The following is a 26,473-nucleotide window of genomic DNA, read 5'->3' as shown; positions in this document are numbered from 1 at the left end:
GCAATAAAAAGAATTGCTCCACTTCTTATCTACTGATTGTGTATGTGCATCAGTTTATCTGGTGGATCTTGAAATGTCGCCAATTCCAGTGTAGTAAGAGGCAATTAGGGCATCTTAGTAAAGTTGTCACTAAGAAATCTACTTTCTTCTGTTGACTGATCTGCCTAACGATACTGGAAGAATTAATTGAGTCAGTGGAGATAAATGGTTCTGCACTGACCATCAAGTGACTTTCAAACCATTGATTTGTCCCTTATCTTGGCTAATAAGATGCTCTTGCTGGCAATGGTTATTCAGACCTAAGCCACTTTGTGTTACCTTTTGTCATGAGAAGTTTCTCTTTTATGGAGCAATGTGACTGTACTGGTGTTTATCAAGCTTGAAGAGATAAAAATTGTTTAAGAGTAGGATTTGATGGCTTACTGGGATACTATTTGACTTCCAAGTAGCCAAATGTCTGCTGTACAAAAGGCCTAAATAACGATTTAAACACCTATATGTTAACTGATCTTTCTTTCTTGGATAATATTGTTTTTATTTGTGTTTTCCAATTTTATAATCTTTCCTAGGAACACTACGTGCTTGACAAAGATATAAATACTATATAAAATGACACATTTAGAAAAGGTGGATATTTCTGAAGAAAGTTTAAGTGCTCATGAAGGTGAAAAATGAAATATAGTACAGTGAGGAGCTTTCAATGGTTGAAAAGCATAAAGAAGTGAAAGTGACATTCAAATACAATAAGTGAAGGTTTCCCTTCTGCACTTTGTGTTCGAAGACACTCATTTAAATTACAAACTTCATTACTTTCCTCTATGGTGCATTTCATTTAAGAGGTGAGGTGCAGGTGCTGAATTGATGGAATGCACTGAAAGACATTTCAGCATTTTATCTTTTCATAATGCAGCAGAGGCAGCCATGACACCTAACCCAGATAAATACTATAATTATCAGTTCTGCCTCTCACCGCTCACCCGTCTGCCGATCGTCTGTCATATCCATCATGCCTACACAAACACATGCATGCACACAGGGTTTTGATGTGTCAAATCTGTATCAATCATGGCAAGTCAAAGTGAGATTTAGTGCAGCATCCTGCTGGGGTAACCACACTGTGGGAGAGTCCATATTAAACTGTCAGCTGAAGTGGGCCAGATTGTGTTAGGCCAGTCTATCCATTCATCTGCGCTAATGGTTTTTTATGCCTCCATCTATTTCATGAATGGAAGGGGGGTGAGGAGAGAGGAGGACAGGTCCCTGGAGACGAACAGAGGTGAGGAGTGTAGGGAATGAAGAAAAATTGAAAAGTTGGAAAAAAGAAAGCGACTAAATGATTATATAAATAATAGAGATGTGAACAAAAGCATAGCAGAGGAAAAAAGCAATCACAGACATGGAGTATATAGAAAAAATATGTGGGTAAGCTTTGACACATAATGAAATAAGGTAATTTTGTTCACTATATGCAATTAACTACGTTCTTATTTCAACATTTGCCACTGTTTTAAATGAGCAAGCTCACAGCTTCTTTTTTAATAGCAATATGGACAAAACAAGGGCTAATGAAATGAAACTGGATGCCATGTACAGCAGCTAGCAGAAGCTCGACTAACAAGGCTGTATGGTAATGAGCTTGAGGAGGTGAAAACACACATGCATGAGTGGACACACCCACCCCTCCTCATGCACAGATACACATTACCTCAGCAAGCTCTCATTTTGCAATGACCACTTTTAAGAGTTTGTTGCTATGGCAACACCGTGATTTATTTCCCAATTAAGAGTTAGTGAACTTGTTCGCTTACAACCGCTAATATCACTGCACATAAATTACCTTGAATGCAGTATATTTCCTATTAAAAACAAAGCAACATCACTATCTTGCATCCTCTAAACGAGCAAACTTCTGTACAAAGAGTTTGTTTTCTTGTGAGTTTATTGTACAGAAACAAATATTCAGTAATAATTTTGTGCTACTTCTAATTGGCAATTATTGTGTTTGCAAAAAAAGGATGAAATTCAGCAGGTTTCACATCCAGTAACAACTTTTTTCATCCATCTAGCTAAAAATGAAGATAAACAATATATGGATGGATGAGAGGTTCAGTAGGCAGGTGGTAATGTAATGGAATCAATTAGGCAAACAGTTGTGATTTATATTCTGTGTTGATAACAAAGAAAGCTTAATTTAGTTTATCTTGCTTCCATACTGCTATCATTTATTTTTCATGTTTATGATTATAACATATAAATCCTTCTTCTTTTTCATGAAAAAGTGAGCACCGGTGCCTGTCTATCTGTTTTTCCGTGTCAATGGAGAAACTGCAGGAGTAACTGTTCTGCAAAATGTAAATGCACATATCAGTATGACTATATAAAAACAAAGAGAATGACAATGAATTTCTGTGTGGACTTTGTCATCATGTTAGCATGAACAATCTATGGATCTGCAATGGAAAAAAGACCCTTGCTTGCTTAAGATTGCAAATAACATTCTTCTGTAATGAAACCCCTCTGTTCCTCGTTCTATTTTCTATTCCCCTCATTCTCTCCCACTCTTATCCCTCCTCGCTGCAGTGTTCTTGAGAAGTAGAACTTGTCTGGCCCTCATTAATGTCCTTGGCATTCGCTTGGCTTTGCATCTCTCTCCCCAGCCTCTTACAGCTTCATCCCACATTCTAGCCATGCCATCCTTGTAGCCGCAACACTAGCAGGCTTCAACTGCAATTAGTACTTATGTCATCACACATTCACAAGCACACACACACCGTAGAAGCATTTAGGTCGAGATATTTTTTGTGTGCACTTCCACCCTTTCCATCCTTTAACCCTGCAGCCCTCTCAGTAATGATGGACTTGTTGGACAATAATTAGACTGAGTTAATAAGCATTCAGCTGGTCCAGGAAAACAAGGGGATGGCGTGTTCCCTTCCATTAATGCTTTATTAAAGGCCTATCTACTTTAAACTCAATGGAAGACTGACACTATGTAGCACCAGTGGTGTATTATCTTATTTTATGACAGGTTTATCATTGGCTGTTGTTGAAAGAATGCGGAAAGGGTCGCTTGCTGTTTAGGCATAATAGTACTGTGGTGATTAGGTAAGATAAAGTTCCTCAAGAACACTGATCAAAGTTTGCTTTTCTTTGTGTGATGTGGTGTACTGGAAGCCAGCCATAAAAGGAATGTGTACTGCACAGTGTTGATAAGTTCTATCGCTCTGTACAATCTGATACTGTTTGTGGCATTAGCTTGCAAAGGCTACAAATTGTCACAGTATCTTATTAGCTGCAGTATGGCTCTTTCTTTTGGACCCCTATCACAGAATTCGGAAAACTAGGCAAAGTCATTACCGTTTTCACTTTTTCAATCTCTCGCTCTTTTCATGTTCTGAGATCACTCCTTTATCCCTCACATTCTATTTTTCATCACAAGTTTATCCTCATTCATACCCTCAAACACTCTTTAAACTTGAGGAAATGAGACCCACGTCTTTTGGAGACAAAAAAAAAAAAAATGAAGTAGGTCTGGGGTGATCACCAGAAAGTTTTTGACACGAAAAATCACCCTTAAGCTGGTGTTGAATGTTTTAGAGCGAGCTGGTCTCTTATTCTGAGGGGGATAAGACAGCTCTCGTGTCTGCTTGTCTGCCGGGGCTTTGGAGGTAGAGGAACGGCAGCTACCTCTTTTGCTCTCCCCTCTCATCTCTTCACACTAATTAGAGAGAACTGGTTTTAAATCTTAGTGGGGACACACATCCTTGGCCTGCACACAGGTGGGTGCACGTAGTCATGTGTATTCATCAAAGCTTTTCTGAAAGAGCATGTTTTTGTCAAAATGCATTAAAAAAACATATTTTACGTCAACATTTTATTTGTGAGAGACATGTTCATGCATAGTGTGACCATTCTGTGTGTATGTGTGTGCTCGTGAATATTGTTCAGTGTGGTGGCAAATCACCGCAGGCGATGATAAGGATGAGGCTTAAGAGGTGGGCTCTCCAGGCCTAATCACTGCACCCATTTCAAAGACGAGGATGCCAATTAAAACTGATAGGGCTCAATATAGGCTTTTGGGCTGCCACAGTGAAGAGCAACACTGCCAACATGAAAATAAATCCGCCCCCATCTATGGGTTAGGAGATGAGGTTAGCCAGTCAGTGATCTGAAAGGAGTCTCTGATAAATATGCGGGCTCTATAAGGAGCTGCAGTGGGGGCAAGAGGAATTGACTTGGGGGTCATGGAGAGAACACAGAGATTTGTAAGTCCCCAATCACCGTTTGTGTGTGTCAGTGTATGTCGGAGATCTGAAGGTCTGTGATCTCCACTTCAGAAAGTGGGTGGAAAAGTGAGTTACGGGGTCTTTGATATATATACTCACTGACACTTTTTTAGGTACAGGTACAGATGCATATCTAATGCAACCCTATACAAAGTAAATTCTTCTGTACTTAATAAAGAGATCAAATTTCTTAATATTTCACCCTTTGTTGTGTTTTGATATGGTGAAAAAACATGATCTTTATAATATTAATGCAAACAGTAGTAGAGTTGACAGTGAAGCAAAAAATGTGGAAGAGGCTTTGGTTTCACAGGTGTACCCAATAATGTGGCTAGTGAGTGTATATATGAGAGTAATAAATTCATCAGCTATTAATGATGAATATTTATCTGCCACTACGATCCATATCATACAGCCGTTTTATGTAAGAAGGGAACTGGGTATTCATATTGCTAAAGTTACTGGAGCAGTTTAAAGTTTTGGGAAGAAGTCAGAAATTAAACCATCTAGGCACATAAATGGCATCTATACATGAGGACGACATTGATCTTAATATCTAACCATCAGGCAAAAGGTGAAAAAGATGAAACCACAAAATGTCAGATAATTATTTATAATACAGACATGAGAATGAAACAGAATCAAACATCAGACATAAAATTAAAGTGACATCAATCACAGAAAAAGGACAGCAGCAGTATGTAAAAATATGTCATTATAAAGGACATTAATCATAGTAATGGAATGACAATAAAGAAAAACCCAAAAGAATGCACATTTTCTTTTTTTTCTTTTTTTTATATCAGTGCCTCAACATTTCGGGTTTAGAATCACGAGGAATTGCAAGGAATTATCTCACTGAAGTCAAACACTTAAGCTGTGTGCTTTCCTCCACTGTACAAGTGTTGTAGGTCACGCTCTGCTCAGGCAATTTGAGGCGACGTCCAATATCTTGCAGTGCATGTTTGTGTGCTTGCACAGATGTGTGTGAAGACTAACGCAATCTGACAAGCTGATAACATATTTCATGTCATATCGTTTGACATCATTAACTAATAAAGATTGATTGCCCTTTGTTCCCTGTCAGAGAGTGTTTATCCTATTGCCCTGCTGCTGTTTTAAAGGATTTTTGTGCATATGTGTCTGTAAGAATGAAACAGTCAAAGAGAAGGCGTGTTTCTGAGAAGCTTAAGGCTTTCCAAGCCATAGATCAGATGGTGGTTGGACCCAACCCTCTCCCATGATGCTCTGCAGGCGAAATTCTTTGAAATACTCTAGCCGGTGGCTAGAAGACAGAAAGACAAATTTAATATATTATGCATAAAGTAGTGAAATACACATTTATATACATTTAATTTGAAATGACAAAGTTGACTAATGTGACTCTAAAAGGTACAGATTGTGGATTGGACCTAAGTACCATTTGATCTACACCTGTTTTACAACTTAAAGATGCAGTATGCAAAATCTCATCACTAGATGTCAGTAGACTGCAGTTTCCTGTTTCCTTACCCCTCACAATTCAAGTGCATTATTTATGTTTGCTGTAGGACAAACATGTTTTACTCAGCCGAGAGAGATCAGAAAAATGTAATCAGTTAGCTGCTGTAACCGGCATTAGTGAAACTTGCTTTGAAGTGGATCTAGCATTGTTGGACAGATAGCAAATAAACTGTCATACAATGTGAGAATGTAATCAACCGGGAAAGCATAATTTTTAGAGCCTACATTAGCATTAGGTGGATTAATATTAGCTTATAAGGAGAGTAACCAGAATAAATAAGTATGTTAATGCATGTTTTGTGTGTTAGAGCCCTGATTTCAGTTCGTGAAATGAGACTTTAGTTGAGGAGGAAGACAATGAGGTGGTAATGAGGGAGGAGAGAACAGTGGTGAAGAAGGCAGATGAAGAGGAGGAGAAAGTGATAATGAAAATATACATTTGCAAATGTTAAATAGTCCTATGCAGTTTGAAAGAGCTATTTATGACATTTGAATTAATAGTAATACAACGCATATGGACAATCTCTAGCCACGTATATAAAATGTGATTAGGTGGAACGGCGATTTCTATCTTGGCTGCTGTTTTCAAGATGTTGCCATGGCTTCCATAAACTGGCAGCCTCTCCTATTTAGTTTTTATGTATTTTATGAATAATTATTAGTATAAAATTCTTTTTTCTTTTAAATTACCTACAAAATGACTCACTGTACCTTTAAAAGAATATACAAAACAGGTGTGATTTTGCACATGAACCTCTTTTTTCTCAGTTGCAAAATGTCTCAGTGCCTCACGACAGCACCACTATAACACAAAATGTCTGTGCACATGACCTATGGCACATCAAACTTCACTTGTAGAAGTCAGCATACTCACAAGTTAGGCATTTGTCCTTCGGCTATCTCCTCCTTGGGGATGGGATAAAGAGCCTCATATATACGATTCTCTCCTGAGCCGTGGATCGCGTAGGAGTTCATCTTGTTGACATTGGGAGGGAAGTATGTCCAAGGGATGAGAGCCTCACCTGTCCATCTGTCTCCTGTGATCTTGGTGTTAAATACCATGGGAAGCTGTTGCTGGAGAGAGAAATCAAAAATGTAAGAAATATCCCATGAACCCCAAAAGAGCCTACGAATACCTCCATACGCAGCCTACCAGGAATGCTTGGCCGGCTCCTGACAGTAGTAATATCAGGTGTTGTCCATGTCTAAAGTAAAAGCACAAGGAAGACGTGTCATTGTTCAACTGTGTATAAACATATGGCTATATATACATGGGCAGAGCAAGACCTCAGCTTGGTACTCACGGACAAAACTCCACCTCCAGGTAATTTTCTGTAGTACTATCAAGGAAGAAGGTCTCTACAACTGATGTGATAAGGAAAAATGAAGATAAGACTTTTAATCTCACATTAATAAACTGCTTTAACTGTGTTGTTAACCTTATCAGCACTTATTTTGAAAAAAAAGACAAAAGTAATAAATTATTCAGGTCATTCATTTTTGACTTGGACTTTAACAGTAACATGCAAAAATAACAATTACATAAACTTTTAAATACAATTATGTGAGCAGCACACTCACTAACCTAGAAGCATGCTCTTTATCTACCTAGATCATAATGGGGTTGGTTTCCAATCTATTAAGTAACATTAATGAGACCAAATATGTGGGGCTCATTAAACGGAAATCGAACTTACTTGAGGTCAATTAGAACCAATTGTTATTACTCAGCCTCATTGTGAGGTTTAATTGCTGTGTCGCCATAATAATGATAATGCAGTTACTGTAATGATCCCATAAACAGACAGTCTCTAGTCTCTTCAGCCACAGTAGACTTTATTCATATTATTTCAGCTTGCCAAAGGGCCTAAAATTGCATCCTAGGGACTAAATTACATAATCATAACTGATGGTTCCGTAACTACGGCTACAACAAGCATGGGGACCATAAAAGTAACACATGTACAATACTACAATCTATTACAATAAGCCATAAATGTGACCTTTTTAAAGATAATGAATTTCCGTTGGAATCAGCCTTATGAAGTCTGGAGCTTGTCGGTTATATAATTGCTGTTTCTCATTTGTTAATTATAAGCGTTTAAAAGAATTGTGCTACAATTAGGGAAATGTCTCTGAAATATTACACTTCAGCTAGCAGCTGGTTAGCTTTTGTATATAGTAGTTTAATATGAGAAGGGCCAAATGGGAACAGATTAAACTAATAAAACATAACATGTTAATTTGTGAGTTTTAGAGGTGCTGGTGAGCAGGTTTGTTTTCCAAACTGAGGTTAAAGAAAATAAGATAACAGTTTCATGGGACTAGCTTCATGTTGTATAGGCATATATGAAACTCGTCAATATTCTAATTTAATGTAATATAAATAAGCATACTGTGCATATATATAACAGACTGCATTTTCCATCAATAACAAACATTTAAAAACAGTTGAAATTATGTAAACCCAATTAAGCTATTAAAAAGGGGATTCTATTTTACATTAATAATTTGCAAATGGGGCTACTTATGACACATAAATTAAGGGCGTAAGGCTAAAGGTATTTTATAACATATATATATTTTATAATAGGGCTGGGTATCGTCACTGATTTCTATAACTGTTTCAATTCCGATTCACAAGGTCCCGATTCGATTCAATTTTGACTCAGTCAGTAATATTATAATTCTGATCATTTATCAGTACATGTCCATATTTTGATATCTATGTAGGCAATAAAAGCAAAGCTGACACTTGTGAGACTTCATCAGAGGTGTAAGCATCACAGCAGATGCCTTTGTGTCAAAGTAACTGAGGATAAAACACAGAAAAACCTGAAGGAGATTTTCATGGAGTGGCTTTTTATAGCAGATAACCGCCTTAAAAATATTCTGCAGTAGAAAAAAATGGAAGAAAACAAAAAATCAGCATATGCTTATCTGATGCTGTTGAGGTGAAGCAGAGCAAAGTTACAGAGGGTTTTTTAGAGACAGAGCTAAGCGTTTTGTATTGACAGCAGGTCTTGTCAGAGGTCATTTTTGAAAGAAAAAAAAAACAGTGCCCGATAGCACTGTAAACAACGATAGACTGGTGTGTAATAAGCAAGCGAATAATTCAGAAAATAGAGATTCTTGATGGTAAACTGTTCTTAAAGTACACTGAGAGAGAGAGCTGTGCAGGAAGTGTAATTTTATTGTGGTGGAAACAAAACAACCAAGGTAAGATATTTTTCAAACGTGAAGCATAGTTTTGATCTTCTTTTGCTGCTGGTTCAGTGAATTTCGGTTGGAGTGAAGCTTCAGAATCTGTGAGATGTCGACTCTCAGCACCCGACGACATGTCTGTGCAGGCAACCCGACGGTCGCGCTTTGTGTTTACAACTTTATGCAGAATCTTTTTACTGGGTCTTTTAACCGTTTGCTGTTTTACCTGTTTGGCGGTTGTTGAAATAGTTTTGTGAGCTTTAAGCTGACATTCTGGCATTTCTGATAAAATATATTTATATTTAAAAATTCAGGATTTAATGAATTCATATCACATTATTCAAACTAAAATCGATTTGTTTTTTTTGTTTTTGTTTTTTTGCACGGACTAAACCCCTAAAAGCTTGTGTTAAAAGAAAGGTTGCATAGCTATAGAAGCAACAGACCAATCTACCCACCTTCATAATTCCACAGTCCAGGGAAGGCCTGGCTTGGGGGCCCTGCAGGAGCAGCCGGATCATTGAAGAATGGACCAGACACCTCCACCTTCAGGCCTCCTAACCCAGGAGAGAAGGTGATTTTGAGGGGGTCATGATTCACAGGGTTGCTGTCCCAAGTGTGTTCGATGTCAAACTGCATTTGCGTGCGAGGACTGAAAGAAAGAAAATCACTCAGTCTTAAAATCTGCTGTGTGAGCAGCGACACAGGGAACAAAGAAGCTACAAAACTTACAGAGATTCACAGCATAGCAGAATGTGGATAAGTGTTATAAATTGCAGTCCACGAGTCACCCCCATGTTGTCAAATGTTTTGTTTTCACTGGCTACAGGACAAGAGTACTCCAAGTGAGCGTGTAATTTCTTTAAATACTCTGCGTTTCACCCTTTAAGCAGTTTGTTATCAAATTGTGTTAATGTCAAACAGAATTATGTTATCAGTAACAAGACAGTAAAATCATCTTCCTGATAAAGCAAACGTCCGATGATTACACTTACTTGATAAGATCTGAGATTAAAACGACAAGCAGAGGACGATATTTTCCAACTCTATGCTGTTTACGTGTTCATGCAATATGTGGTTACATCTGTATGGAAATGCAATTTTTAAAACACTATTTTTGACACATTCTGACGAACTAGAAACCATAATCTCTTTTCACGTGATGACATTATATATCATACCTTAAAAAACAACCGAATTCAAACTGTCATATATGCAGAGTTGGCATTATTGACTTCCAAATGTATTCTACATCTGCTTCCTGATTTTTACTTTTTAAAAAGGAACATCCTTTCGCGTTTCTTGTACAGACGGAATGACTTTACGGTTGCACAGCTTCTTTTCCATTGGTCCCCGTTTGTTTACTTTAAAACAAGAGGCGGAAACGAGGATTGAAGTAAAAACCTCTATTATGAATTTAAAATTTTAATGTGATACATTTGCGTATTTTTTAAGCGCATCCTGTCTCGGAAAATGTGTTTGGTGTTTTGTTAAAGGGATCAAAACGCTGAGTTGTTTTGATGAGCTTAGCCGAGATTGATTAGCTGCTTTAGCTAACACGAGCTGCACAAATGTACTACACGTAGCTAGCTAGTTTGTTGTGAACGTTTCTAGCGGCTTTGTGTCATCTTTACCTGAATTAGTACATTCTTAGAAGACAGTTTTCTCTTCGTGTTCCGAAACGTTAACTTGAAAAAACAAACAAAAAAAAAAAACACCTAGATTAGTGGTGCCAGGTTTGACAGGCTTTAAGTGTTCGTCTTTAGTTTTGGGGGTAGTGGTCGTTTTTGCCAGTGTAAGTTCTTTTGCTTCTCTTTAGACGATACCGTAAGCATGGAGGCAGAGCTGGAGTTTTTGCGTGATCAAGGTGAGACGAAACCTGGAGACTACATGCATATTTTTCTGTTACGCCCTCTAGTCCATCAGTTTTTGCCACCATTCTATGTTAATGTCTTTTTTATGCCATAGGTGGTCCCTGTATAAAAATCAATCAATTATATGGCGTGCATTTTTTGGATGTTTACAGTCTTCTGCTTGTGATAATAACTAGAACATCTATGCTTTTTTGTGTAAGTGTCCTCGTTTTTGTGTCATTTCAGTCCGCAGGCTAAATTCTGCTCTCAGCCAGTATCAATATGGGCACGGTGCTCTGTCCACATCTTCTCAGGTACAAAGACATAAGATGAGATAAGATAAGATGAGATAAGATAAAATCGGATATGATAACTCTTTATTGTCATTGCACAGTCATACTTAGTACTATAGTACAATGAAATTGGAAACTGTTCCATGTCGGCACTAAGCACAACACAACACAGTAGACTTAAAAGTGGATTTTTAAAAATTGCAAAAAAAGTATGACTTAATAAATTAAAGAATGAATGTTTATTGCACATTATTGCCCCCCAAAAAAGTACAGAGAGATTGACAATCAGGTCAGCTGTTAGCATTGATTAGGGCTATTGCCCTGTTGTAAAAGCTGTCCTTGAGTCTGTTTTTTCCGTGGCCTCAGCAACCTGAATCTCCTGCCAGATGGCAGCAACTTAAACACCCGGTGTCCTTGGTGTGTGCAATCCTGTAGGATGCTGCGTGCCCTCTTGAGGCAGCAAGTGCTGGACAAGTTCTTCAGGAATGGAAGAGGATGTCCAGTGATTTTTGGGGCCATATTAATGACCCTTTGAAGTGCCTTTTTGTGTGCCATTGTGCAGCTAGAGAACCATACAGAGATGCAGTAGGTCGCCACACTTTGAATAGAGCAACTGTAGAATATGATCAGCAGCTCCCACTTCAGGTCCATTTTTCTGAGGATTCTCAGGAAATGGAGACGCTGTTGGGCCTTCTTTATAACCTCCGAGGTGTTTGAGGTCCATTGGAGGTCTGTGTATATGTGCACACCCAGGAACTTGAAGCTGGATACCATTTCCATGCACTTCCCATTGATGCTGATGGGCTGCAGCTCAGACTTCCTTCTTCTAAAGTTGACTATAGCTGTTTTGTTTTGGTGGTATTGAGGCCCATATTGTTGTCCGCACACCAGTCCGACAGCCTCTGAAACTCAGCTCTGTATGCTGTCTCATTGCCCCCAGAGATGTGCCCCACCACAGTGGTATCATCTGTGAACTTAATTACTGCATTGTCTGGGTGGGTACTGACACAGTCTTGTGTGTACAGTAGAATGATCTTCAACTTAAAAACTTATGCTAGTTTAGCTCATCTAAAATTAATCAAGCATTTGGCATCTTCAATAAAAAAAATTGTGATTGTTGTTTTTAACTAAGGAAAGTAAGTTTTTGATACAATTAACTACTGCTAGCCCTCACCCCTTACATGCCTTATCTTTGGTAGGTTGAGGAGGAAAGACGCGCTGAGTCTCCTGTGCCCTGGATCTCAGATAGAGGGTCAGTTCATCAGTTTCATACCACTTTGTAGACACATTAGAGACACACAGCATTCACTGGAGATTCAGCAAGACAGAGTTATGGTGAACACAAATTTTTAAAAAAAGTTTTCCCCCAGTACTGAAACGTCATTTGTCTGTGTTGCAGTATAATGGCTCCTCTGATAGCTGAGTATGATCGGCACATGGAAGAAATGACTGAACAGCTGCAGAGATATCAGGTAAATCAACAAAACAACATACTGAAATAATAAAACATCCTTCATCTGAAATGTTCGAATACACAGGCGTGTGGTGGTGGGTGCTTGATGAAGTGATGTGATTTATAGATTTAAGTCCTTGAAATCTATTAAACTGATAATTCAGAAGTCAAAGACTTTGATAGAGGTAGCTGGGAAATAAATATCTTAATCCTGAGATTTCTTGGTCATCTGATGCATTAAATATGTCGGGATGTTATCAATGACTCTCAGTGTTCACGTACAGACACAGATGACAGATGTCAAATTGAAGTTGGAGAGGGTTGTCAAGGAAAATGAAAGGTAAAAAAAAAAAAATCTAAATCCACTCATGTTAATATATAAAGAAGTTGGTTGCACAACAGAACATGACAAATGTACTAATATGGTCAATAAGTTAAACCTGTCATAAGATATGGCATTATTCAGTATTGTGTGTGAATTTGTTACTTGAATTATTTTACATTCAGTGGCTGATTGTTTTTCTATGACCTACCACAAATCAGGTTGCTGTAATTAGTGCGCTCATTTGTCTAGTAATTAGAGCTTTGATTAGTATTCTGGCATCTTGACCATTTGCGTTCCAGCTAAATAATTAACCTAATGAAGGTTGTTCTATTTTATTTAGCACTTAAAACTATGCATGCTGTTAATGTATTTATTTATTTATTTATTTTTGTGACATAACATCTTAAGTCTGAATACTTTTTCCAGGCTTCATGCAGAGCTGAGAGAGTCTGTTGAGAAGCAGCTTCATGCCCTGCCCACAGCTTCAGGAGTAGAGGGCAGCACATTGGAAGAAGATGCGGTCATCAAAAATCTCCAAGAACAGGTCCAGCTGTCTGAACAGGTCTGCATAAATGTCCATTTGATATGTCTAAACGTTTGTAGATTAAGACACACTTTTTCCTTCTTTTTTTTATATAAGAAACACATCATGTGTGGGGCCTTTCTAGCCTGTGTGTATATCCATCAGCCTGGACTTTGAAGTCACACATCCATAGGTCTTTTCTGCACTCTTCTGCTCTTAAACACCAGGAATTAGAAGCTGACAGAGTTTTTCAGCACTCTTAAATTTCTGCATGTGTTTTCCAAAACTTGAAAGCAAGCACATGGTGTCAAGAAATGCCAATAAATTGTAAGGAAGGAATTCATATTTAACTTTAGAAAAGGGAATCATCTTAAACTGTAAAGTGTATTAATCTAAATTTGCAACTCACTCGACCCTGAACATTTGTAGAATTCTTTCTATAAAAAGGAAAGAATTTAGAAAATTCATCCTAACTGTGTTACAGAAGTTTATTCAGTTGCGTCGTACTTGCTGTTTCTTCTATTTTTCAGTCCATTTCAGCTTGATGTGGCTTAAATCTGTACAGACCTTGTTTCATTAGAAAGCCTCCTTGTAGGTCTTTGCTTCAAAGGTTATCTTCCTATAAACTGAATCTATGACTATCCAACCTGTCTTCCTTTAATACCTGGCTTTTTCTCTTTATCCTGATAGGATTTGACAGTACTGCTTATCAAAGTAGGGTGTAGTCTTAATAATGTATCCAAGGTTGTAGTAACACAGTTTGGTCCAGTAAGGTTAATTATGATCATTTAAGTTCTGCACGAAAGCTGTAAGTTAACAAATTCCTTAATTCCTGAAATTTTTTTGGTGACCATCCCCCCGGGTCCAAGTGTAGCCTAATTCGCAGTGTGGTTGTAAGCAATCTAAGATCAAAAGAAACGACATTTTTAGAGCTACAGTGTTTAGTTGATTGTTTGATTAAATGCTAAATGGGAAGTTAATCCGCACCAATTTGCAGGTATCCCTAAAAAACTTATTCTTAGCTGATGATTTTTCAGCGTCAGGGTATGCCAGTGTTTTTTTTGCCTACTATATGAGAGCTACCCGGATGTATTAGGGGTTTCGTCTCTTCATTCACTGACCAACTAAAAGCCGTAGGCGCCTCGGATACAGGTTAAACTAAATATTCAGGTGATCGACTTAAAAATGTAATATTATAACAATAATAAAGCTTTTTCTTTTTTTTGTTAAGTAGCACTCAGAATAAATTTTTAATGTTTGTGAAGCTGAAATGTATTAATGGGTATGTTTATTTTGTATGGACACTAAAACTGCAACAGGGCCTTGGCTGAGCTGAAGTGCAGCTGGAATTTAGCTGAATGCTGTGAACATTCATCGTGACTGGAAGTTAGATCAGACGATCAATATTATTTTGATCTCTGTGGATTCAGTGGAGAGCACAAGGAAACAGCCACTCTGGCTTTGTCAGAATTGCTTTCTGACAGTTAAACATTTGTACCGCCTGTGTATGATTTTTTTTTTGTATTTTTTTTTAAACATATGCAATATTGGGAAATGATACATAATTCTTTTTGAGTAGTGAGTTCACACGTTTGCACTAATAACTGAAGACAGCAAAGCCTTTCCCAGCGGCTCCACACACTCTTATAATGAAGCTGTCATTTTTGCACTTTTTAATAATTCTGAACAAAACCCAGGTCATTTTTTGGATTCAGTGGTGATTTGTTATCCCGCTAACAAGATGCAACACATGTTATTTAGAAACCATTAGTCGTCTTTGAGGGAGAAGAGTTGTTTTTGTGTCTGGAGTAATGATCTCTTGTGAATGCAGAAAGATGTTTGGTATTCTTCTTCCAACTCCTAGTAAGAAAGTTAACTGTGTGTCAAAATGTGGGTGGATATTGTTTGCTGTATGTGTTCAGGAGCGAATGCAGGCCATGGAACTGTGGCAGACCACAGCCCAGGAGCTGGACCGCCTCCAGCAGGTCTACCAGAAGACAATCTCTGAAGGACAAATCCATGACTCCCAGAGACAGCAGCTCAAGGTTCAGTATTCCGAAATGAAAATGCAAAGCCAGAAATTGATTAGAACAATAACCTTTCACCGCTAGATGGCGCTATTATCATTGTAATCAAGTTAATTAGAGCACTTTGGCCTTAGTTAATGTGGGATATAAGGATGAGGTAATTACTGTTAGTTAACTTGACATGAATGCCCCTTTTTTCGTCACAGGATCAGCTTGTTCACTTTCAGCAGCACACGTACAAACTCCAAGCAGCCAATCAGAAACTGGAATCAGTAAGTGACGGTTAATTAAAAGTGTGTTAAATTGCTGCCTCCCAATTAGCCACGGTATTGAAATGTTATGCACTTCTCTGAAATTGACCCTGCTCTAATAATTAATCTTTTAACTAAGCGAATTGGTTTTCTAAATCACTCCTGTAGTCACCCAGAACTGCCAGGCTGTATAATTGACTGTCAGCTCACCTGGTAATCCTCTAACTAGATTCTTTTTAAGTCGTACTCTCTGCTCTCCCTCTGTCGCTCTCTCTCTATCCTACAGTCACAGATAATTCAGCACTAGAGATTATTTATTTATTTAGAGACACGACTGACCTGTATTTGGGCTTAACCTTGCTCGGAGATTAAGGAGTACAAAATATTGTGGATATTTTTATTCACACAAAAACTTGTGAACGCACATACACACATGCCAAGTGCTTGGTCACAATACACTGTATAAAGAGATTGTATAGTAATACTATATCCCTCTAATGCATTTTTAATGGGAAGGCAAGCTTTAGGCTCTCCCCCCTCTGACTGTTCATGCAAGCAGCCTGTTTCTTTCACAGCATGGAGAGTGACTGGCTTTGTAGTAGTCACTGACAGAGACACCTCGGGGTTTAATGTAAAAGGACACTGAAAAATGTATTAGAGACAAGGTTGATTTGGATGTTGTTAATGTTGGAGCTGTGTTTGCAATCATGCCACACAAATGGCAGTCGTGTCTTTCTTGCCACACACAGACAAACCAGCAGTTCCTGAAGACAGTGACAGAGCAGAGCACGGAGATGGAGGAGCTACACAGCCAGCTCAGGTAACAGGCTACTGGCTGCCATCAGAGGTCATGTTCTGTTAGTGTGTAACACTACTACACAACATGCTACACTGGACTGAAAATCACCTTCTCCCATGTCCTGTAACTTTGTGTGAATTGAAGTTGTTTCATAAATGGAGGTTATATTTTAGGAAGAGCAGTGTGAAGTAAAAGTCTCAAAGTCTCCCATAACACGACATCTCTACCCCTGAGTTCTTTCAAGTCTTAAAGTTTAAATGTATGTTTTAAGCTGTGAGCTTGATATTTGCCAAAAAGACATCTTTTCAACTGACATTTACCAAAAATGAAGAAAATGAGGGTTTTTTTGTTTGTTTTGTCTTGTTTTTTTTTTTTTAATTGTCAAAATATATTTTTCAGTTTCAGTAATCCAGACAGGCTGCTATAAATTCTAAATGACAGTTAGTCTGCTATTTAATTTGTGTTTTTTCTTTTTTCTCCTTTCGCTGTCCTTATGTAGGCAAGCCAAAGCTGAATTGAGGACAGCCACAGCCAAAGTGGATGAAATGACCAAGCTGTTGCAGAATCTCCAGGAACAGATGCAGAGACGGGTTAGAAAAAAAGAAAATATAAATACATATATTTGCCTAATTCATGAATATTCATGAAAAAAGACCAATACTTTACTTGCCGAAAAAATGTCAGCCTATCTATCTGTTTTAATAATCTGAAATTAGATTCCTGCATCCTTACAACTCTATTTTGATAGACAGATATAGTTATGGCTCTACATTTAGACAGTGTGTCTTTGCTTTGATTTTAAATTTTAAATCAAACGCTGCAGACTTTCAGCTTTGATTCAAGGCTTTTAAAAAAAGTACTGCAATAACAGTTTGAACTGAATTACTGACAATTTTATATATAGTTGCACAAATGTCTGTTCCCTGATTATTACATGAAAAGATAAGTTAATTCCAACTGTTGAACTTGAAGAACAACATCTAACCAAGTCAAGAGGATTCTGAAAGAGGTACATAGGCATGTCACTGTCAAAGTCTACGATCAAGAGGAAGACTGTAAATACAGAGGGTTTACAATAAGCTGCAGACAACTGGTTACACTAAAGTATAGGAAGCCCACATTAGTCTAAGAAAACATTTAAAAGAGCCTGCTCGTTCTGAAAATAATGTTTAGACAGATGAAACTAAGATTAACTTGCGCCAGAATGATGGAAGGGTAAAGTATGACGGAGGAGAAAAAAAACGCCTCATGAGCAGAGCATCTCTCAAACACCGTGGAAACTAGATCACAAGTGAGTTAGGGATGCTGTTATTGCTGATACAGTGTTGAATGAACAGAGAAATCCTCTTTCTGGATTGTGCTTCACTGTGCTAATGGATAATGATACAAAGCATACTGCGAAAGTAACAAAAATTGAGTGTTCTTCAATGGCCTAGTCAGTCACTTGATCTCAACCAAAGAAAGTTACTGATGAAAAAACTAAAAACAAAAAATAACACAAACTGAAGGCAGCTGCAGCAAGGGCCTAGCAGAGCATCTCAAGGGAGGAAATGCAGCATTTGACAATGTCCATGTATATTGACTTCAGATGGTCATTAACTGCAAATGATTTTCATTCAAGTACTAAAAAAAATCCTTTTTTTTTTAAATTTAAAATTGTTAGTTTATCCAATGACTTTACTAAAGTGTAATTCATCACATCTTGATCTTTTTGGATGGAGGCAAAATTCCAAAAAAAAGGTGTCCTTGTCCCAAACCTCTGGACCTAACTGTATGCATATGTGTTTAGGAAGAGGACATGGCTGAAACACGGGGCCGTGAACACGCAGCAGACAGACGACTGCAGCAGCTTCAGGCAGCCTTGAGCCAGCTGGAGACCAGGTCAGCCCATGTTAAACTGCTGGCTTTCACTTGCTGGCTGTCAGCTAAGATGGAACAGTGGTTGAGTTTAGGAAAGCACTGCCAGCGTATTGATCTAATAGAAAGTCGTGGAATTTTACATCAGTGCTTCAGTGTTTATGGGGTCAAGCAGTAGTTTTCTGACTTTCTTTCTGCTGCTGGGTATCGTTTCTTTTTTGCAATCGCAGGCTAAAAGCTGCATCACAGGAGGCAGAGGCAGTTCGCAGAGAACAAACTGTGTGGGAGCGAAAGGTGGGGGAACTCCAGGCACGTTGCACCACTCTCCAAGAGGAGAAGTATGAAGCCCTGTCCAAAGTTCGAGAGAGCGTTCAAGTGGCCGAAGAAGCCACATTGCACAAAGACCAGGTAAATGCAGTTACTTTGGATCTTTCAGTGTTTTATCGCGTTCGTTTTAAATGGCAGAGTCGTCTTTTTGACATATTCGACTGCATCTTCTAAATAGTTTTCAGATCTCTCCTCAATTGCCTATCTGTATCTGCCTTTACTTTTCACTTCAGGCCGTGTTAAGAGAGAAGCAGAAGACAGAAGAGCTGGAAAAGACAAAGGAAGCAATCAAGCAGTTGATCTATGATGCTGCAGTCCGCACCAAGAAAGAGGTACACAGTTACTAAATGGCCAAATGAATGCTTCTCCTAAAAATACACTCATGTAATTTGATTCGTGTGTGACTAAAGTCTGCTTTGAAGCAAGTCGCATCATTTCTTAAAAGCAATAGATGACATCAGGGTATTTGCTGCCAAATCTGTATGCTTTCTTTCGAAAATGGCAATTCTGAAAATTACAGAAACCAAAGTTTTTGATTCATAATTAGTTTTACAAGGAGAAGTGCAACTTCCAACTGTACCTTGTGCTTAGCCATACTTTTTTTTTTTTTAACATATGAGGCACTAAGCTGAAAGCAAAGCCCTGCTCTTTACCCCGTGTAACCCTGGAGACATGGTGATTAATGCTCTGTTAATGGATCTTTTTCATCAAGGCCTTCAACTGTTTAATCCTATTAATGTAGAATGGTATGACTGAAGCACTAGCTGTCATCTTAGTCTCTTGCTGGCCCTCAACATGGGATGATATTCTAGAGATTAAATGTTGATGCTTTTAGGCTTTTTCCAAATCATGGGGCTTTGCCTTTATCGTGCCTTTGCTTACCTAGCTTACAGGTAATTTTGTCATTGAAGACAGTTTAAGTTTAAATATTTTAGTCAAAGTGGATTAGTGTTTTATTTTTATTTTTACCTTAATCTACTCTGTCCCTCATTCTCATTTAAAGCAGTTCAGTCTTAAGATAAGGTCATGTAATGAAGAATTACTTACAGTTGACAGTCAGACCTCAGACTTACCTGAAGGCATAAGAGCCACTGGAACTGATAACTGTGAGGGAAGAAATTTTCAAAAATGGAGGCCAGAGATTACAGTTAAACTGTATTCACAGTCAGCTTGCATGTGCTCTGTTTTTGACAGTTTGCAGTATTGTTTTTATGTGTCTTTAATATGCAAGTGCATTATATACTTGCATCAGGAAGCATATATATGCAGGTGACACAAAGAAATGTCCATAGTTTCAGGCTATTGTTATTGATTATCTAGTGAAGAATATCAGTTTAACAAAAGCAAACAGGTAACACAAATGTAAACGATGGCCTGATGGTCCTTTAAATGTCTGTGAAGAAGAAAATGCTTTTGATAATTTTCACTTTAACTTTCTCACTTAAGATTTTGATGGGAATGGCATTTGTATTTAATACTTTTAGTGACTTGTCTGGAAGTAAGGCTGTGATGACTTAGCAAATTTTTTAAGTCATCCAGCCAAATGATCAGAGCTTATGAGCTGTGTGAGGTGTCTGTCCATCCACAATGGAAAGGAATCCCTACTCTTTCAATAGTATTGGTCAGATTGTAGTGAAACTTATCAATCATCACTTAATGGGTCTTCACCCCCCACTGCGCTCAAGGTTACTTTTATTATTTATTTTTTTAATTTTTGAATTGTTATGGATTGTGAGCCAGATGAGATGCTATATCACTGATGTTCAGGTTACCAGCAACACTACTATGTCTCTGGTAGCCAGAGTCTCTGTATGTTATCATGGCAAAATGTAGTCTTTGAAACATCTACTTTAGCAATAAATGCCACAAGGACATTTTTGAGGACGACATATTTTTCAAGGTAGCTGCATCCAAGAACTCACTAAACTGCCTTTGTAGCTGTTGTGATCGCAAGGCAAGATTTACCATATATTCACTGAACTACAAGGAAAGCACGTAATATCATAGCAGCACCTACATTATAAAGTGTAATTAGGGATTTGCAGCAATTGCTCCATTTTTGGTTGCTATAGTTTTCGTTTTTTCTGTTTGTTTTATGACCTGTGTGTCATTGTTATCTGTTGTTTCGTATATACATAAATCAAGTCAGTAAATACATCACTATGTTACTGCTTGATGTTTATTTTCATCTCGACTTTTTATGGTTTCAATCTTCAGCAAATCTTGATTTCAGTGTACTAATTTATATGACTTTATTGTTCACGCATTGCCAATTCTTCCTTCAGTTACCGAATATGCTATGGAAAAAGTTAAAATAGGGGTAGTCAAAACACAGACTGCTTTTCCTTACTTATATCTGCACTTAACTCAGATGGTTAAGTTCAGAAGTTAAGCCTTTTTGTGACCATTAAAAGTCAGTCTAAGGGGAAGGAAAAGCAAAGGAGCTAAACTCCCCATATTTGAGCTTTATGGCTTTATCTTTTAACAGGTGGAAAATGTTCGCAAACAGTGCAATGTTCAAATCCACCGTATGGCAGAGGAGCTGTCTGCACTGCAGCTGGTAAGAAATTGTCCAACTAAGAGGGCAAACTCATTTCAAAATCACCCTAAATCCTTTTATAGCGTCTGCCTGTCCACTCATTTCTGTCTCCTACCAACATTTTTTCCTCTTCTTTCCGACTCTGTCTAGGAGTGTTCAGATAAAGAGTCTCAGATTGAAAGGTCCCTGCGAGAGAGAAAAGCTGTAGAGGAGGAACTGGAGAAGGTATCTGAATTTATCAGGGGAAATGCAAGAAAGACACTGCAAAAAGTTGTTCCAGTGTTTTGATAATGTTTGATTATGTGGTTTTGTGAATGTGCTGAGGCACTGCTGATCATTTTAACAGTCTGCTGTGTTTTGTGTCAGGTATATAAGGAGGGCAGGGCAGAGCCAGAGTTCAGGAAGATTGATGCCCTTCATCAGAGGTGTCTAGATTCTGAGAGGCAGAAGGAAGACATAAGTCTCACTCTGCAAAGCACGCAGAACAAACTTAAAAAGATGGAGATGGAGTAAGTGCACTATAGGTTTGCTCTTCGTTATTTGATCCGTAAGTATTCTGTCCATCAGGTTTAGTGCTCTGTTTTTACTTTGCTCATTATTTCTTCCAATCTTTTACCCGTAGTTATAGCGAGGAGCTGTCACGATGCCAGGAAGAAGTGCGACGCCTGCAGAGCTCTCTGGCTTCAGCCCGCAATGACTGCATCGATGTCAGCGAGGAGCGGCTGCAACTGCAGCAGGAGAACTTTCAGCTCCGCAAGGAGATGGATGAGTTGCGCAAAGCCACCCTGCAGGTCCAGAATAAGGCCAAGCAACAGGTAAATGGGAAGGATGGGAATCGATAAAGAATAATAATCCAAATTTGGGAAATTTGGGCTTCCTATGGGTCTTGGAGTGCCCATAATGCATTCTAATAATAACAATAACGAATTGCAACCCTGCCTAATAAATGACCACATTTAAGAAAAAAATCAAGAGTTAATTAATTAAAGGTTTTCTAGCCTCATGACATTTTCTGGGATAATTTCTGAGGTATGTGTAAAGTCTGTGAAATGGTTCTTTAAATAAAGTGGAATAAGAAAGTGTTATATTTTTGATTAACTGCTGAAAAGCCTTTGTCAGTAGTATGATAGCTAGATATATAGCATATAACAGGGTTTACACACAATTGATAATGTACCATTACATCATTTATTTGGCCATTTAAAAAGAATTTGAAACTTTATATAACCTCATCCCTTCAGGTTTCTAAGATGGAGCAAGAGTACAGCTTAAAGGAGCAAGAACTGGATGCACGAGTGAGGGAGCTGGAGGAAAGCAGTCGAAGTTCTAGCGCTGATCTCACTCGACTTCTTACAGCTCAGCAGAAAAGTACACAGCGATGGAAGGAAGAGGCCAAGAACCTGGTCCATGCATTTGAGACTAAAATCACGACCCTTAAGTAAGACTTTTGAAATTGTATTTTTAAGATTACTAATGCAAGGACAGAAGGGCACAGAAGAAATGTGCTTTTGAACTAAAGGATTACAACTTCACAATTTAAATACCAGATGACTTACAAGAAAGAAAGATTTTGTACAGGCCTCTGTCTAGTCCTGTGCAAAACAAAGTACACCCTTATTGATTTAATAGGAATTAAAAGGGAAATAGCAGCCAGGTGCTGGTTGTCAAGTGTGACCACCTATTTAAAAGCAGACGTTTGGTCAGGATGGTGGTCAGGTGTGCTTTAACATAATATAACAATCTTCCAAGGAGTGGATGCCTTGGCAAGTTCACCTGAGCTCAGACCATCAGAAAAATTGTAAAAAAAAAAGAAATAAAAAGTAACCCAAGAGCTACATCTTAAACTCTGCACGTCCTAGTTAGCATGGCACATGTTAAAGTTCATGAGAATATAATTAGAAATAGACTGAAAAAGTAGTGCTTGTTTGTTAAGGTTGCCAGAAGAAAGCCTCTTCTATGGACACTTCTAGGACTGTGTATTCCTGTGAAACCTTTTTTCACATGACTAACTTACAAACTCTTCTACGCTGGCAACTGTGAGTGTGACTTGACTGGGTAATTACTATGTGCTTGTGCACCTCAGGAGTTGTTGCCTGACACTCTTTCCTTCCTCACACAAAGCTAAAGTGATTAGTTCCCATAATGCTTTAGGGTGTCGAGGTATATTGCCTATATTTGTTTACATTTTAGCATGGTTCTATGAAAATGAGGTATTCTTCCACTTTTATATAGATGTACTGACATCTGTTACAGAATTCCTGTGTCACTAACATTTTAAAAGATATTTGCAAGCGACTATTTGATAAATAGCAGTAAATCTGCTTAAAACGTGAGAGAAACAAACACAGGTGTAACATCCTGTGAGGTATAAGTCATGCCGAATTTAAAATAATGTGCATTCTTTGTGTTCAGCATTGGCAGAGTTATGACTCAGATGGGAGCTTGAGTACCTTAATTGCTTCCATGAACTGTAGGTCATTGCTGGTGCCGCTATTGACCACGCTGATAAATGGGCCAAATGGGCAGGTCGAAACTCAATAACTGAGCTAAAGTTGGTTTCGAAACATTGGTGTGCAGCTGACCCTTTCACCTTACGCGGCATACTTTGCCTGTATCTCTGGCTGCTTCTGGTGTAGAAAAATTTGAAACAGTGGGTTGTTTTGAAAAATGAAAAAGAATGAAATTGGAAAAAGAAATCTTTAATACAGCAGTCTATAAAATGAAATAAAAACTTTTAATTAAATGTAAAGAAATATTCTCAGTCTGACACTTTACCTGAACGACTTTATTCAGTTTTATCTGTAACAGTGAAACAAAGTTTAAGTAACAGATGCATTTCAATAGCAGCTGAAACAAAAGTTGACTTGGCCCTCACTGACAGATGGTTGCACTCGTCTTTTTAAAAATGTTCATTTTAATGAACATTGTCTATTGATTTTATTGTTTATTTTAATATTTATGTACAGCGCTTTGTGATTGTCTATCTGTGAAAAGCGCTTAATAAATAAAGTTTACTTACTTACTTACTTCATTTCAGGGCAGAGCTGAATCGACAGAAGCAGCGTTCACGTGAGCTGGAGGCACAGCTTCAAACTGACCATGACACAATTTCTGAGGTTTGAGCGACACACAAACACACACTAGAGATTATTGTAAGAGAAAAATGAAACTGGCCATTTCTCAAATAATTCTTGTATTATATGTGAATGACTTTTTCTTTTTCTTTAAGCCTGTTAATAGGTGTTAGCCTCTGCAGATGTCAGGTCTTTGCAGCAGCTAAGAAAAATGTCAGCACTCTTTAACAACTCAGTGATTCTAGAAGTTCTAGGAATTTATGTTGTAGAAGTTGCTTTCATCTTATGAGCTCAAACCTAATGTTTGAGTGCAGTTTTTCTCACATAATGCACAGATGCAGCAAGAATAATTTAAAGAATGTACCATGAACTGAAACAGCTTGGGTTTGTTCAGAAACAAATGAATTGCACTGATGTTGTCAAGATTTTGCATATTTTTAAAATGCAAAGCTTGCATCTGTGAACAGCAGCCTGAAAACAAGTATGTCTGCAGTAATGGAAAATGATAATTCCACCATATGTTCCTTGGTACTTTAGTACTTAAAAAAAGCAAAAGGTTTAACACTGAGACATTTGTGTTTTACTCCATGTGTAACTAATTGATACATGTTTTGTGCAGCATGAGAAGCAGCTAGCGGAGTATCAAGAGAAGACGAGTCGTCTCCAGAGACGGCTGACGCAAGCGGAACAAAGGGCAACTACTGCTTCACAGCAGGTATGGGTAACTAATCTAGTGTGCTGGTCCCTGTGATGGGCTGCCATTGTGAGAGTCGTGCTAGGAGAAATATGTATTTTTACTATCCCTTTGTTGTCTGATTGAATACTGATATTATTTGTGGTTGTGCTCGTTTCATTTTACTTTTTGTTTTGTTTTTTTCTAATAGCTGAATAGGTTGCAATCTCAGCGAAGAAAAACAGCCTCGGTGGATCTAGAGCATGTCTAATGTGGTACAAGAAAGCACTGCTTTCATGTGTTCCATTCTTTTTGTGTACCAATGCTGTATGAAAAATATTTTTTTCATTTTGTTATAAAAAATAAAACTAATTTAAAATAATCTTTTTTTGTGTGGGTGTGGCGGATTTATTAACAGTTAAATTTTTGTGTATTAAAAATGGCTGTGGTCATGTGTTAAAGTTTTGATACTTTAATATTGAGGCCCTTTTTTCCTCAGATTTGACTCATTTTTTTAATACATATCGTTTTTATGTTCAGCTAACTATTTAAATAAAAAATATTGCGCTTTCTTCAAAATAACTTCCTGGATGTGTTTCAAGATGGGTGCCAAGTAGCAAAAGTTGTTTATAGAAGGACTTTGGTGGCGCCACAGGCTGTATGTAAAGTGATCAGATCCCATTTCAGTTCAGTTTAATTTATATAGCACCAAATCACAACAGTCCCACGAGGCGCTTCATATTGTAGGCATAAATGTAAGAAACCATACATTTGATGGTTTTATGCAGTAGTCTTTGTGCACTTGTGTGTTTCTTTGTCTTCTACAAGAAGGGTTAGCTGTTATATCAGTTGCTCCCCTGTCCATCAATTATAGGGACATGCCCAGAGATTTGCCAAACCTCAGCTGTGAGAAATTAATATACCGACAAAGATTACTGATTGATTGAATGAAATGTCCAGTCCCAAATTGTCTTCATGGGCTCACAAGTCACTATTATAATTGCATCTGCAGTTATTAAATGACAACTCCTTAGGGCAATTTTACAGATGAAATACAAACTCTAATTCCTTCTCAGCAACATAGAGATAAGGGAAAAAAATAACCTAATACATTATCTCAAAGGTGTGTGGACTTCATATCAGTAATTAAACAAATATTATATAAACTGTAGTAGAAGTTGCATTTACATTACTCTGTTAAATATTCCATTTTACACCTGTCCTTTGGTGTAAAACACAGCAAGGACACGGTTAGCGTACCCAATAAAACAAACAAGACACACTTTGAGAGAGGAAACCTCTGCCAAGGCAGCTCACTCTGGACAGTATTTGCTTTTAAGGGATTAGTATTATATTTTTTTATATATTCATTTTGTTTTCTTTGTTCTTTTAAAAAATACTTTTAACATTTTTGTAGTGTATTAAAAATTGGATAAGAGTAGCATGACAGATGGTTGCTTTGATTACACAAACATGTAGGAGTAGG

At 37.9% G+C, this 26,473-nt stretch overlaps 2 protein-coding genes across 7 annotated transcripts; one reads left to right on the top strand and one right to left on the bottom strand.

The window, feature by feature from the left end:
- Positions 1 to 4,883: 4,883 nt before the first annotated feature.
- Positions 4,884 to 10,765, bottom strand: c6h4orf33 (chromosome 6 C4orf33 homolog). Of its 4 annotated transcripts, XM_031750397.2 has the most exons (7): positions 10,175 to 10,283; positions 9,989 to 10,077; positions 9,452 to 9,645; positions 7,094 to 7,154; positions 6,943 to 6,994; positions 6,664 to 6,863; positions 4,884 to 5,571 (listed from the first exon to the last, which is right to left on the bottom strand). In XM_031750397.2, the coding sequence occupies exons 3-7, from the start codon at positions 9,630 to 9,632 to the stop codon at positions 5,475 to 5,477; spliced, it is 591 nt and encodes a 196-aa protein (XP_031606257.1). In that variant the 5' UTR covers positions 9,633 to 9,645; positions 9,989 to 10,077; positions 10,175 to 10,283; the 3' UTR covers positions 4,884 to 5,474. The 4 variants fall into 4 exon arrangements, with proteins under 4 accessions (XP_031606257.1, XP_039469640.1, XP_031606256.1 ...); XM_039613706.1 differs by lacking the exons at positions 9,989 to 10,077; positions 10,175 to 10,283 and adding an exon at positions 10,628 to 10,765; XM_031750396.2 differs by lacking the exon at positions 9,989 to 10,077 and having other exon boundaries at positions 10,175 to 10,297.
- Positions 10,296 to 25,369, top strand: sclt1 (sodium channel and clathrin linker 1). 3 transcript variants are annotated; one of them, XM_031750400.2, is made up of 22 exons: positions 10,296 to 10,389; positions 10,813 to 10,860; positions 11,093 to 11,160; positions 12,339 to 12,391; positions 12,539 to 12,611; positions 12,877 to 12,932; positions 13,344 to 13,479; positions 15,363 to 15,485; positions 15,674 to 15,739; positions 16,468 to 16,538; positions 17,017 to 17,107; positions 18,307 to 18,398; positions 18,605 to 18,782; positions 18,935 to 19,033; positions 21,190 to 21,261; positions 21,391 to 21,465; positions 21,607 to 21,749; positions 21,863 to 22,055; positions 22,482 to 22,678; positions 24,278 to 24,356; positions 24,934 to 25,029; positions 25,199 to 25,369. In XM_031750400.2, exons 2-22 carry the CDS (start codon positions 10,827 to 10,829, stop codon positions 25,256 to 25,258), a joined length of 2,055 nt encoding a protein of 684 aa, XP_031606260.1. In that variant the 5' UTR covers positions 10,296 to 10,389; positions 10,813 to 10,826; the 3' UTR covers positions 25,259 to 25,369. The 3 variants fall into 3 exon arrangements, with proteins under 3 accessions (XP_031606260.1, XP_039469639.1, XP_039469638.1); XM_039613705.1 differs by lacking the exon at positions 10,296 to 10,389 and having other exon boundaries at positions 10,632 to 10,860; positions 11,068 to 11,160; XM_039613704.1 differs by lacking the exon at positions 10,296 to 10,389 and having other exon boundaries at positions 10,720 to 10,860.
- The last annotated feature ends 1,104 nt before the right edge of the window (positions 25,370 to 26,473 follow it).

Source organism: Oreochromis aureus, linkage group 6 (genome assembly GCF_013358895.1).
Source record: "Oreochromis aureus strain Israel breed Guangdong linkage group 6, ZZ_aureus, whole genome shotgun sequence".
NCBI classification, from domain to species: Eukaryota; Metazoa; Chordata; class Actinopteri; order Cichliformes; family Cichlidae; genus Oreochromis; species Oreochromis aureus.
Note: the sequence above shows the minus strand (reverse complement) of the source record. Positions and strands in the feature narration are given on the sequence as shown.

What these genes read in the sequence shown, in the direction of transcription:
- c6h4orf33 (XM_031750398.2), bottom strand. Translation starts at nt 9,790, where the DNA reads ATGGGGGTGACTCGTGGACTGCAATTTATAACACTTATCCACATTCTG. An exon ending in TGGACTGTGGAATTATGAAG is followed by an intron (nt 7,155 to 9,451) that starts GTGGGTAGATTG and finishes TTATCACATCAG; the next exon opens with TTGTAGAGACCTTCTTCCTT. An exon ending in GAAGGACAAATGCCTAACTT is followed by an intron (nt 5,572 to 6,663) that starts GTGAGTATGCTG and finishes TCTGTCTTCTAG; the next exon opens with CCACCGGCTAGAGTATTTCA.
- sclt1 (XM_031750400.2), top strand. Translation starts at nt 10,827, where the DNA reads ATGGAGGCAGAGCTGGAGTTTTTGCGTGATCAAG. An exon ending in CCACATTGCACAAAGACCAG is followed by an intron (nt 18,783 to 18,934) that starts GTAAATGCAGTT and finishes TTTTCACTTCAG; the next exon opens with GCCGTGTTAAGAGAGAAGCA. An exon ending in AGCTGTCTGCACTGCAGCTG is followed by an intron (nt 21,262 to 21,390) that starts GTAAGAAATTGT and finishes GACTCTGTCTAG; the next exon opens with GAGTGTTCAGATAAAGAGTC.